The sequence below is a fragment of the Natrix helvetica genome (genome assembly GCF_964273705.1).
Source record: "Natrix helvetica genome assembly, chromosome: 2".
Taxonomy (NCBI): domain Eukaryota; kingdom Metazoa; phylum Chordata; class Lepidosauria; order Squamata; family Natricidae; genus Natrix; species Natrix helvetica.
Genome location: NC_138552.1, coordinates 219,252,142 through 219,264,759, shown reverse-complemented (window position 1 = coordinate 219,264,759; position 12,618 = coordinate 219,252,142). Strand labels below are relative to the sequence as shown.

At 35.6% G+C, this 12,618-nt stretch overlaps 1 protein-coding gene across 4 annotated transcripts in view; it reads left to right on the top strand.

The window, feature by feature from the left end:
- The window catches only part of SIPA1L2 (signal induced proliferation associated 1 like 2), a 148,143-nt gene that overhangs the window by 75,193 nt on the left and 60,332 nt on the right, over positions 1–12,618 (top strand). For all 4 annotated transcript variants that reach the window (XR_014174252.1, XM_081940127.1, XM_081940129.1 and 1 more), the window contains 2 exons: positions 2,519–4,165; positions 8,853–8,986. Coding sequence is in view for 3 of the 4 variants with exons in the window: in XM_081940127.1 (XP_081796253.1) it covers positions 2,716–4,165; positions 8,853–8,986 (1,584 nt within the window). In the remaining variant the exon portion in view is untranslated. The remainder of the gene's footprint in view (positions 1–2,518; positions 4,166–8,852; positions 8,987–12,618) is intronic.

Here is a 12,618-nt window from a genome sequence, read left to right as displayed (position 1 = left end):
ATTGCTTACTGGAGGAGGAGCAGAACCACCACTGAGCAGTGTTTCCATTCTCTGGTCTAAATGGTCCAAGAGATCAGAATGGTCAAATATATTGAAAATTATTGCAAGATCTAAGAGAACCAGGAGGGATCACTATCACCATCCAGGTCTCAACACGGATCTTCCATAAGAGTGATCAGAGTCATTTCCAAGTTTGAATCCTGTTTGACAGAGTGTAGTCTATGTATGGTAGCTGAATACTAATCGGAGTCTTAGTAAATTTCAAGAAGGTAAGGCTATAGATAGGGTAATAGCTGGCAAAAACAGGTGGATCAAAGACAGCCTCTTGAAGAAAGAGCACCCATAGTCTCTTCCAAAGGCTCCTGTCACTGCTGATCACTACTTCCTAAAGAAAGGTGATTGGCAGCTCCCAGGTCCAATCCGCCATGTTCCCTATCAGATATCTTAATGAGCAGAGAAAATGATGGATCAAGTCCATAAGTGGGAGGGAACAGCTCTCTATCTACTTTCTCAGAGTCCATGGACTACTAAAACAGCATGTGCTATGGGGGGAAGGTGTTGTGGCCTGCCAGCGGCCAGCAGAGCTGGCAGCAGAGTCATACAGTGAGGAGGTTGGGGAGGAACATGGGCCAGTCCTGGAGACTGGGAAAGGCTCGGATGAGGGATCTGCGTTGGAGGCAGAGGTGGGGCCAAGACCATCTGGTAGTTCTCAGCTGCCTTCGAAGCGAGACAGCAGTGAGGCAGAGGAACAGCTGGAGCTTGCTTCCAGTGTGTGCATGCGCAGAACTTTCAGAGAAAAAAAACAGCTAAGAAATTACAGTCAACTTGGGAGTAAAGCTGCAGGTGGATAGTGAATGGCCAGTCCCATAGGAAATAAACGAGGTGTAAAAGGGGAGTGGGCTTTTGCAGAAAACAATTCATTCTTTCGTTAGTTCATTTCAGGAGTGTGAAGATCTGTCCGTGAATCTCAGACTCTGTGCCAAGTCTTTCCTTGCACAGGACTGCATTTGGAAAATATTTACATGGCAGCTTTCCAAGCTAGATAAGGTCTTTGGTCATAACTTCACATTTAAAAGACCATTATCAGGCCATTGCTGAATGTGAATGAGAGGAATTCACATTCGTTTAATAAAAGGAGCTTTGTCGGGACCAGGAATCTGCTTCATACTTTTTGGGGAAGCCTAGGTCAGAGCAGAAGGAGAGTTCAAATGATCGTCTTGTTTATGATCTGATTAAATCATAATCTGTCAGACTCTGATGACTGATCACTCATTGGATTGTATCATTTCTGCAAAATAAAGTCATATGTCTGATACTGCTCATTCATGTTTAAAGAGGTGTCAGAGTTCCAAATCAGTTTTGTATATTTAATATGCTGTTAACATTTTCTATTGTGGTCGTGAGTATCAGTAAAAATCCTGTCTGCTTTACTAAATATTAGTAGAGCATTATTTTGACCCATGGATTTTATATCCTTTAAAAGAAAATATGTTTGCAAATGTCAGAACCTTTATATGTATTAGTAGGATCTTCTGTTTCTTGGTAATTTAATCAAATCTATAAGTGGAATAACTTTTTGCATAAAATTAACAAGTTATTCCAATTCTCAGATCAGATCCCTCTGGTGATTTACATGATTTCCATAAATGTGCAGAAAATATTTTAATCAGAATTGATTCTTCAGTTCAGACATTCAAATTAAATTAGATCTCCCACCGGTATTAAAGATTATAATCAGATTTGGCTGGTTTGCACATTTCTACTTTGTATGTGTCTCTCCTTAAGTTATATAACATACATTTTTTAAAAAAAAATGCAAATAAATCTGCTATCATTCATTAATACATAATTTGATTCAAGTTGGAAATGTAATATTGCCTGGTCTGAGATATTTTTAGAAATGTAAGCATGACAGTAATCTATATTCAAGTTTCTGTAATGGATCTTTTAAAAGGTGGAGGTTCTTGTAATCAGAAAAGCTAGTGCTAGCCAATAATTTAACATTGCAGTGAAGATTGATAGGAACAGATTGCCAACATTCATTCTCTGGGGATTCTTTGCAGAATTATTTTACTTTCATTGTTTTAACTTTAGCTAGGTACTTTGCAATCAAGATAAAGTACAATAATTATATAGTATATTATAAACAATGTGAATATAACAAATTGTAAATATTAAATATTCATTTCAAGTTATTAAATAGTAAGTCTAATATTGAAGGCTCTAGAATCAATCTCCATAGAGAAGCCATGTGTTTACAACTTTACAATAGTTGTATTCTAGGAGAGGAGCCTCTTCAAAGATCAGGGGATAGTTGGATATTCAAAATTGCCTCACTAGTTTTATGAAACTGCCTATTTATACCTAGCAATAATAGAACATGCTGAATTTAAAAAAATTATTTACAGTTATTTACATTTATTTATTTACATTTTTAGGTGGTACATTTGTAAATATGTTTTCACATTCATTTCAAAATATATCTTAATTTGTTTTCTTTCTTTTTTAATGTGGACAGGTACATGGAGTGAATCAACTCCAGATTCATTCTTGATCCAAAATATATGAAGAATGAGAAATGAATTATACAAGACTATCACTTGAAACGACGACAGGATCAAATTTTAGATACATCCTTATTTTATTTATAATGGAAATGTTACAGCAACACCACTGGTCTTGAAGATAAAACATAACATTCCATTTTCTTTGGATATGAGTGATAAGAAATCTTCACAAGAAGAAAAGTACAGGCCTAGCAGAGGTTCCTCAAAATACAGGGAATCTGTAAGAATAATGCAATCGGATGATTACTTTGCCAGGAAATTTAAGGCTTTGAATGGTAATATGGGTCCTCCTATATCTCTAAATACCAGCAACAAAAGTGAAAATAGTAACTCAGCCAATGGTACTCCTGCTGTGCCTAAAATGGGAGTCCGAGCCAGAGTATCTGAATGGCCACCTAAGAAAGAGTGTGTCAAGGAACTACCCAATGCTACCTGGGAAGACAGGCCTCAAAGTGAGAGTGGTGGATTAGTAAATGGGGATCAGAATGAAGGACAGCAAAAGGAACAGCTTGATTTGGAATTTGCAGGAGCCAAGTATGGAGACATTTTTATCCATTCTCCACATAGGGAACTTCATCCTATAAGGCAAAGAAGTAATAGTGATGTTACAATCAGTGACATTGACACTGAGGATGTTCTGGACCAGAATGCTGTGAACCCAAATACAGGAGCAGCTCTTCATCGGGAATATGGAAGTACATCATCAATTGATAGACAAGGCTTGAGTGGAGAGAACTTTTTTGCAATGCTTCGTGGCTATACAATAGAGAATGTTGAGCATAAAATACATGCACCGTTTGGACTTCCTGAATTTTTCCACTGTGACGCCACAATTTCTCCAAGTCTCCATGCGGCAACCCAGATTTCAAGAGGAGAGTTTGTCAGAATTTCTGGACTGGACTATATGGATAGCACCTTGCTTGTTGGTAGAGATCAGGAAAAATCTTTCAAATGGAGATTAAAATCAGAGTCAGTAGAAACATCTCTTTTTAAAAAACTCAGAACTGCTAAAAGCGAACATGAAGCACTAAAATTTGTGGCTGAATTAGAGGAGAGTAGACTTGAAAAGAATGTCCATCCTTGGAATTGTCAGAAGTGCTTTGCCCACTACGATGTCCAGAGTATTCTCTTTAACATAAATGAAGCAATGGCTACTAAAATTAATGTGGGCAAAAGAAAGAATATAACCACCGGGGCGTCTGCTGCATCACAAACTTCAATGGCAGCAAGCCAGATTGGGAGCTGTGAATCTCCTTTGGGAAGTAAAGAGGATCTAAATTCAAAGGAAAATTTGGATGCCGATGAAGGCGATGGGAAGAGTAATGACTTAGTACTGAATTGTCCTTATTTCAGGAATGAAACTGGTGGGGAAGGAGATAGGAGGATCGCACTCTCTAGAGCAAATTCGGCATCTTTTTCTTCAGGAGATAATTGCTCTTTTGAATCTTCCCTAAGTTCACATTGCACCAATGCAGGTGTTTCTGTCCTAGAAGTACCAAGGGAAAATCAACCAATCCACAGAGAGAAAGTAAAGCGTTATGTCATAGAACACATTGATCTTGGTGCCTATTATTACAGGAAGTTCTTCTATGGAAAAGGTGAGTAATTATCTTTAGCATCCTTCACTTTCAAGGTGTTAGGGATTGGATTTCATGTTCCTTTTTAAATAAGTTACTGAAAATGCCTATTCCTTTGTTGGAGTTGTAGATCTCTGTCTAGTTTTGTCCTTTATGAGTTTACAGAAAGCCATAATTAGAATTTAGCTTTAAAAACCAAATGACATCAACAATGTTCTTTAGACTGTAAGCCATACTGTTTCAAAGAACATTGATGTATCTTGACTTTCTTTGTGAAATTCAGGAATTTAAAACATTCTGTGATCTCCCCAGTTAATCTTTTTAGGGCTAAACATGCTTAGTTCCTTCTTAATTGTGGTGTCAGAACCCTTGGCAAAATAATTGAAGTAGTTTAACTAATTTAGAAAAAAATATATACCTAAATTATTGGGTCTTTTTCTGGCAATTTTATGCTGGTGTATAATATTTAATTTCTGATCAATTAAAATTCCAGAACCTCTTCATATATACTGTTGCCAAATTAGTTAGTTCTGTTGATGAGCATTGCTGGAACGTAGTTCTGAAGCCCATCTAATGGCAGGGCTCTTTTAATTAATTTGCTAATCTAATGGCTACAGTCTTACTTTGCAACATGCAAATAGAAAATACATATATTGTGTCTCCTGTATTTCTACACTCCACTAACAAAGTTTACCAGTTTAAAAAATGAGATAAGGGTAATGAAGATTTGTTCTTGATCCATTTGTGGTGATTTTCAGCAGTTACTGCATTGTTTCCAAATAATTAAACAATTTTGTCTATAATTTTCCAGATTTTGAGTACTAGATTTTAGTCAGATTCTTCTTTATCCCTTGATTAAAGATAGAGGTTGCCCTTTGACCTCTTTCATGCATCTGGTATTTCAGCTATTCTCCAGGAAGCAAAATGCCTGGTTGAAATAAAGTAGCCTGTCTTGATGCTTTTATTAGTGGCAGTGAAGTAGAATGCTTTCCATTTTGCTGCCTTGAATTGAATTGCTTCTATGATTAGGCTTGCTGTAACTCTGTGAAATGAAGTAGTGCCACTTTGCAAAAGCCAATTTACTATGTTTTGATCATTTTCAAATTGCAATGGTACCTCTTCAACCTGCTGTTCACAGTTACTAGCGGAACACAAGGCCCTTGTTGGAGAAGATGAAGCCAAGTAGTTTTGCTTTTTCCTTGTTACCTGGTAGTATTTTATAATTTTGCTGAGCACCTATTATATTAATCTTTTTCTTTTTTATTTGAACATATTGACTGTATTTTTCAGAGTATAAGACGCACCGGAGTATAAGACGCACCAGAGTTTTGAAGAGGCATTTTTTTTAAAAAAGTAGGTAGGTAGGTAGAGGAATAGAGAGGGAGAGAAAGAGAGAGAAATACAGTAGGTAGGTAGGGAGAGAGAGTGAGTAGTTAGGTAGGTAGGTGGGTAAAGGGAAAGAGAGAGAGAGAGAGAGAGAGAGAAATAGAGAAATACAGTAGGTAAGGGGAGAGAAAGAGGGTAGGTAGGTAGGTGGGTAGATAGCTAGAGGAATAGATTCAGAAATAGAAAGAGATAGAGAAATACAGTAGATAGGTAGGTAGGGAGAGAGAGAGTAGGTAGATTGGTAGGTAGAGGGATAGAGAGAGAGAGAAAGAGAGAGAAATACAGTAGGTAGGTAGGGAGAGAGAGAAATAGAGATAGGGAAATACAGTACGTAAGAAGAGGGAGAGAGAGAGAGAGAGAGTCGGTAGGTTGATAGGTAGAGGGGGAGAGAAGTGAAATACAGTAGATAAGTACAGAGAGAGAGTAGGTAGGTACGTAGGAAGAGAGAGGGGGGGAGAGAGAGAAATACAGTAGGTAGGTAGGGAGAGGAATAGAGAGAGAGAAATAGAAAGAGATAGAGAAATACAGTAGCTTGGTAGGGAGAGAGAGATAGAGAGTAGGTAGGTTGGTAGGTAGAGGAATAGAGAGAAAGAGAGAGAGAGAGAGAGAGAGAGAGAAATACAGTAGATAATAGGGAGAGGGAGAGAGATAGGTAGGTAGGTAGATGTTTCCAGGTGTATTTATCCATGTGCTGGAGAAAGAAATCGCTGGAGCACCTAAAACTTTGTTTCTGCTGGCACAGCACTTGGTCAATGTAATTCTCATCAATCAGTTAAAGAGCTTTCCAAAAGGGAAAAAAAACCTTTTTGCACTCTGCAAACCTCCCCAAAATGGCCCGTTTTTTGTGAAAACGGGCACGTTTTTTTTCAAATAAAAGGCATGAATAGCCTTTGGGGGGGGGGCTTGCAGAGTTACTGGGGTGGGGATGGGGGCAAAAAGTAGCAAAAATGGCCCATTTTTTGTGAAAACGGGCCCGTTTTTTGTCAAAAATATTGCATGCATAGCCTTATAGAGGCTTATAAAGTACTGCTGGAGGCGGCGGGGGGGGGGGAACGGCCCATTTTTTGCTAATTTCTGCCCTCCCCAGCCCCCAGGAACTCTCTGAAAGCTTCCATAAGGGTGTGCACAGCCATTTTGTGAAGAGGCCAGACTTCGGGAGGCAAAAATGCTGTATTTGATGTATAAGATGCACCCAGATTTTCAGCCTCTTTTTTGAGGAAAAAAGGTGCGTCTTATACTCCGAAAAATATGGTAAATCGGTCCATTTTGTTTATATTAATAACTTTCTGAGCTTTAGCTGTCAATCTTAATTTTTCCATCCATCCATCCACCCATCCATCCAATTTCTTAACTCCTCATCTCACCTAAGTGACTATTAACCTGTCACTTCTTCCATAATAATATGTGTCCTGTTTTATTATAATTCTCAGATCATTGCAAGCTTTTGGAACAGTGAAATCAATTTCTTCTTTTTCTTGACATTGTACTTGTTTGGGGGCCATACTTTTGGTATCTCTTTTCAATTTATATTACATATCCAGAGATATATAAAATATGCACCCTGTTTTTAAACTTTAATTTCCTAAAATATTTTACCTTGTGTCCTATGTTGAACATATGACTAGAAACATTATGAAATCATTGAGGATTTTTTTTAAGGATGAGAACATGCTTAGATCTGATAGAATGATAGAGTTGAGAGAAATTGATTCTGTTTCTTTCCTACATATCTATGTTAATGGGTTGAATGAGTAACTGAGGGAGAGTTCCTGGAGAGAACAATTAAGTTTTAGTGCACTCATATCAAACTTTGAATCAGTGGGTTCCTGTTTCATATAGTCTTGGAATTTGGAAGTCAAAGCCCTGTTGAATCATAATACTAAATGGATTTTTATAAGTTGGCATAATTTTCATTAGCCTTATATAATGAGAAGAATTATTCCTAGAATAAATTGCATAACAATTAAGTTTACCAAGCTTCCAAAAGAGATGCTGTATTTATTTGTTAGTCATTAAACAGATTTTTATGGCAGCCTGTCTTAATATAAATTACCTAATGTAATTTAATGTGATGAATAAAAGGACAAAAACAAAGAAAAATCAATAAAAATAATTGATTTCCCCTTAAACATTTTTTCTAGCAGAATAAGATTGGTACATATAATGCTGGCTTTTCTAATGCCCTATCCACACTGGTCTGTGGGGAGAAAAACATATCTTCAAGTCCTTTGAAAGATCAACAGTTTGACATCAGGATTCCCAAAACCATAAAAAATAGGCCAAAATGTTGATTCTCCCAAGTAAATTTTTTTATTGTTACATACCTATAGACAGACTCTTGCCAAACTGAAACATTCTACTGTCTACGTCAAGCATATATTCTGAAAAATCATTGGGGGAGGGGGGTTTGTCTTCATCCTTTTTCTCTCACACAAACTTTCCAAATTGAGCCGCTTCTTTCCCTGGAATCTCCTCCTCCCTCCTGGGAAGCCAAACTACTACATTCCATTATACATGCCCAACATCACCAAATTTAGAAGTGAGAAACTACAGATTTAGTTACAAAACTAACAAACTCCTGATCCTAAACATATAGTGCCATGGTTCTAATTGTTCCCCAACATGGTGACTTTCAGGGTTATTGAGCTACAGCTCCTATCATGCAAAGCCATCTAGCCATTGACTAAATCACGTTAGGAATTTACATTGGGAGACTACTAGGTGAGGCTGTGTATCCTACTGTCAATAATTACCTTGCTTTGAATGATGTTGATAACCAAATTGTTAATCATGAAGCATACTTGATAAATTAATAAACTTGCATTAAGTGTATTAATTAAGAATACAGGTAAAAATCCATTTTATATATTGTAGATACAATCCCAAAAGCACATTCTAATAGTATTGGCTTCTTGTGGATAATTAATTCTTATGCTGCTGAAATTAATGACATTTACAATATGTTTACATGTATTGAATTTTGCCTATTGTGAATTGAAAAGCATTTTTTCTTTTCTTTTTTTAAAAAGGGAGTATTTCCCTCCCTATACAAGTTTAACTGATTTTAGAATTAAGAATATCAGGAAACACTGTGATCTTTGTTTAATCAGTATTTAGCTGAAAATAGTATTGTGTAGATATTCTCACTTGAATGTTTCATCATACTTTTAGGTATAAAAGTTGTCATAAAAATAAAATTGGTATAAGTAATAGAAAACCATAAGGAAGTATAATCTAATATCAACCAGTGATTTTCATAAGTGATATAAAGAGGAATCTGACTAATGTTTCATTATTATTTTACCCTACTTATACATTACAGAGCATCAAAACTACTTTGGAATAGATGAACATTTAGGACCTGTAGCAGTCAGCATTCGAAGGGAGAAGTTTGAAGAAGGAAAAGAAAAAGAAGGTTTACAATTCAACCATCGTATAGTGTTCAGAACAAGTGAGGTAGGCTTTCCACAGTGCTTCAGAATTGAGATGTAAAAGAGAAACAGATCTTTATAGAACTTTTATTACCTATTTACTTTATATTCCTTCATGTGGACTGTGTGGTTCCACATGTATATAACTGGATGAATTAAGTATGTTCTCTGAATGATCTATGATGGCTGGAGAAAGTATCTTTACATTGCCTTTATTTTGTCTTTCTGCACATTAGTTCCCAAGGATGTTTGGAAATACTTATCTATGTATATACATAATGTTCTATTAACATGCCTTCATGCTTATTTCATAGATTAATTAGAGTGAAACCCTTATTTGGAAAAGATGCCAGTCCAGGGTTATTTATTAAATAATACGTTTAATTGTCAAAAATTCTGAGGATTCTCGCTTGGTATTTTAGTGTGAAGTTACCATTTATGTTTGCTGCATCTTGTTTTGTATTTTGTATTTTTGTATTTCGCAGATGGGTAATATATATTTATTACATATGTACATACGTGTACACACACACACACACACACACACACACAATTAAGTATGACGCAGGTCTTTTCTGTCAAACAATTTAGCCAGCCCCTTAGCATTATGAGTAATCTTTTCTTCTCAGGCTTCTGATCATAAATGTAGATAATGGACTCTTATCTGCCCACATTTTGGAGATACCTAGAGAAGGCAGGATATGGAGAACTGCTGTCAGTTCTCATGAACAACTCAGTGAAAGCAATTTGGGCAAATGAACTCTAATCAATTAACTTTTAAACAAACTTCTCTGATACACATTCTTTGAATATTTTAGAATGAAGAGACATATGTACATATATGTATTTCCATTTGCAGGTGCCTTTAACAATATATTTCATGCTTTCATCCATTTTATGTAGCATCACATCCATTTTCATTGCACAGTTTAGTAAGCAAGACAACAATGGCCTTGTTCGTGCATTTGCTCCTTTTAATACTGATCTTCTATATTCAGCTTTTATCATTATCTTTTATCTTTTCAATTCAAATAAAATTGAATAAATAAGTAATAGTTTATTAGTTACTAATAGTTTATATAGTGTTGTGTGTCTGAGATGTTTGTATCATGTCGGGTTTTCATACTTTAGCGGAATGATAGTTACACTTTATAATGCAATCTTATATGTCTGCATGTATATTTACTGATATTAATAGCATTTATTTGGACTTTTCCCACAATAGTATGTTTAAATATTTGGGGAATAAATTCATAGTTGGAGTGTAATGCTTCTTACTTATTAGAACCTAGCAGTTCTTAATTCAGAAATTCATTTCTTTCTCAGTTTTAGCAATTAAGGGAAAGAACTGTAGGGAATAGTTAACATTTTCCAAAGACAAACAGATGGAGAAAATAGAATCAGAACTATGCAGAAGCTAAGTATAACTGTAAAGAGGATTATAGAACTATAAACAGACTTGGGAAGAGCATTTGGAAGAAGAAATGACTTGGAAAAAATTGAGAGAGGGAAGTAAGTGAAGGATGCCAATTTCTATTTTTAAATACAATGTTATTGAATATCAATTTATTTGTGAAGTTTAAAAATAGAAGTAGGCATTTTATTGAAATCAAAAGGAAGGAAATTAAAAGTACCACTTTTCTTAAACTGTATGCATTTCTAAAAAAATAAGATTTACTTTTGAAATGTGGCTGTTGATAACCAGAAAATTAATTTTGGGGGAAAAAAAAGGTTTATTCACAGACCTAGAAAATTTCAGATTTATTATAGGCCTCATTAAGAGCCTTTGTAAAATATAATGTAAGATGCTTAGAATTATGCTGGCTAGCACACAGAGCTATATTTCTAGGAAAACATCAGAAAAGTGAAATGAAATTCAGGTGTTTGAGACTTAAGTGACTTTAAAATATTTATAAAATCAAGGTTGGCAACATTAGACCTTGCAGGGAATTATTTTTCATTCTGAAAACTTAGTAGCAGTATTGGTGAACTGGCCTAAGATGAGTGTGGTTGTTTATTCTATTCTTTCCAATTGCTCCTTTTTTAGTTATCAGAATGGAGTTTTCTTGTGCCAGCCCCACTTATCCATCATTATCATAACTATTCTCCTAACAGATCATTCTTAGAAGTGAGGCATAATTCTCCCAAAGCTCTACTTGGTATGGAAATTTGAACAGAAATTTGCTCTTTTCTTCCAATGTTAGAATTCAAGAGTCATCTATTGAAGCTAAATGCAGAGAGATTCAGACCTCATAAAATGATTTAATTTTGGTCATTATACAAATAATCGTTAAACTATACAGTTCCTTGTCTTGAACATAATACATTGGTTTAGATGACCTGGAAAAATCCATGAGGATACCAATGCTCATATCTGTTTAAAGCTACCTGAATGAAAATAGCACAGCTTAACTACTAGCTTCTAGGAAGGTTTATTGTCTTCTTGTACATGTCTGAACTTATTGAATGAATCTACTTGACTATTCTCTATCACAAATTGTTGTGAATTAACAACACTTCTTATGTTCTTACCATCAAGATTCCTCTTGGTCTTCTTAAGTGATGGTACCTCACCAGCAATTTTCTTTATAATAGAGTGGTTTATAAAATGGGTTTAAAGTAAATAAATTTTTATCTACCTCCTTATTCCAGAGAGCTCTTCATAGAAGATCCTGCTTGTTCTCTTCACTATATCTTGCAACAACTCAAAATGTAGATCTTTCAGCAAAATACTGCTATGCTTTCAATATTAGATTTCAAAAACATCTGTATAATCATTAACCCATTCTCTATATTTTATATAAAAACATGTTTGGGAAAGCAAGACAACTAATTGATCCAATAGATCCCATCTGCTTGTTTCATAATACATTGGCAATACCACTATTGATTCCAAGTACATAGCATGAAAGACAACGGATATTGAGGCAGAAATATTGCAGGGAAGGCTTGGATTCAAAGTTTTAATCATCATAGGAGGTTGGAGATCAAGAATTTAATTCTTTGAATGATCCCTTGGCTGTTAATTCAAAAGTGTCACACCATAACTATAAGCAATTGTAGTGCAATGTAAACAAAAGTTCTAGAATCTCTTTATTGATAGATTCTCTTTTGTCCTGTGTCACTTCAGAAGTTATATAAATTTCAACTTCAGGCCATATCAGAGAGATAAACATTCAAGCAGTTTGTTGATAAAATTTATGCAATTCATTTAAAATGGGAGTGGAAAGTTTCTGGTCTTCCAGATTTGAACTGCAATTCCTAATATCCACGATTAATGCTCATAGTGCCTGAATCTGAAGACAGTTGAAAGTTTGCAAGACCTAGAGAGACACAGTTTCCCTGCTCTAGTCAGGGGACTGAGTAAAACATGATAGCATTATAATAATTTAAGTATGATAGTGATGCTTCTGAAAATATACTCACTTCCTCAGAATATTGAGCAATGGAAAACACACACACACACACACACACACACACACACACACACACACACACACTGAATGGCTTTCCACTAAGGAGCCATGGTGGCGCAGTAATTCTGCACAAAGCCAGAAGTTCGATCCTGACTTGCTCAAGGTTGATTCAGTCTTCCATCCTTCTCAGGAACCAGATTGTTGGGGGCATTATGCTGACTCTGTAAATTGCTAAGAGACA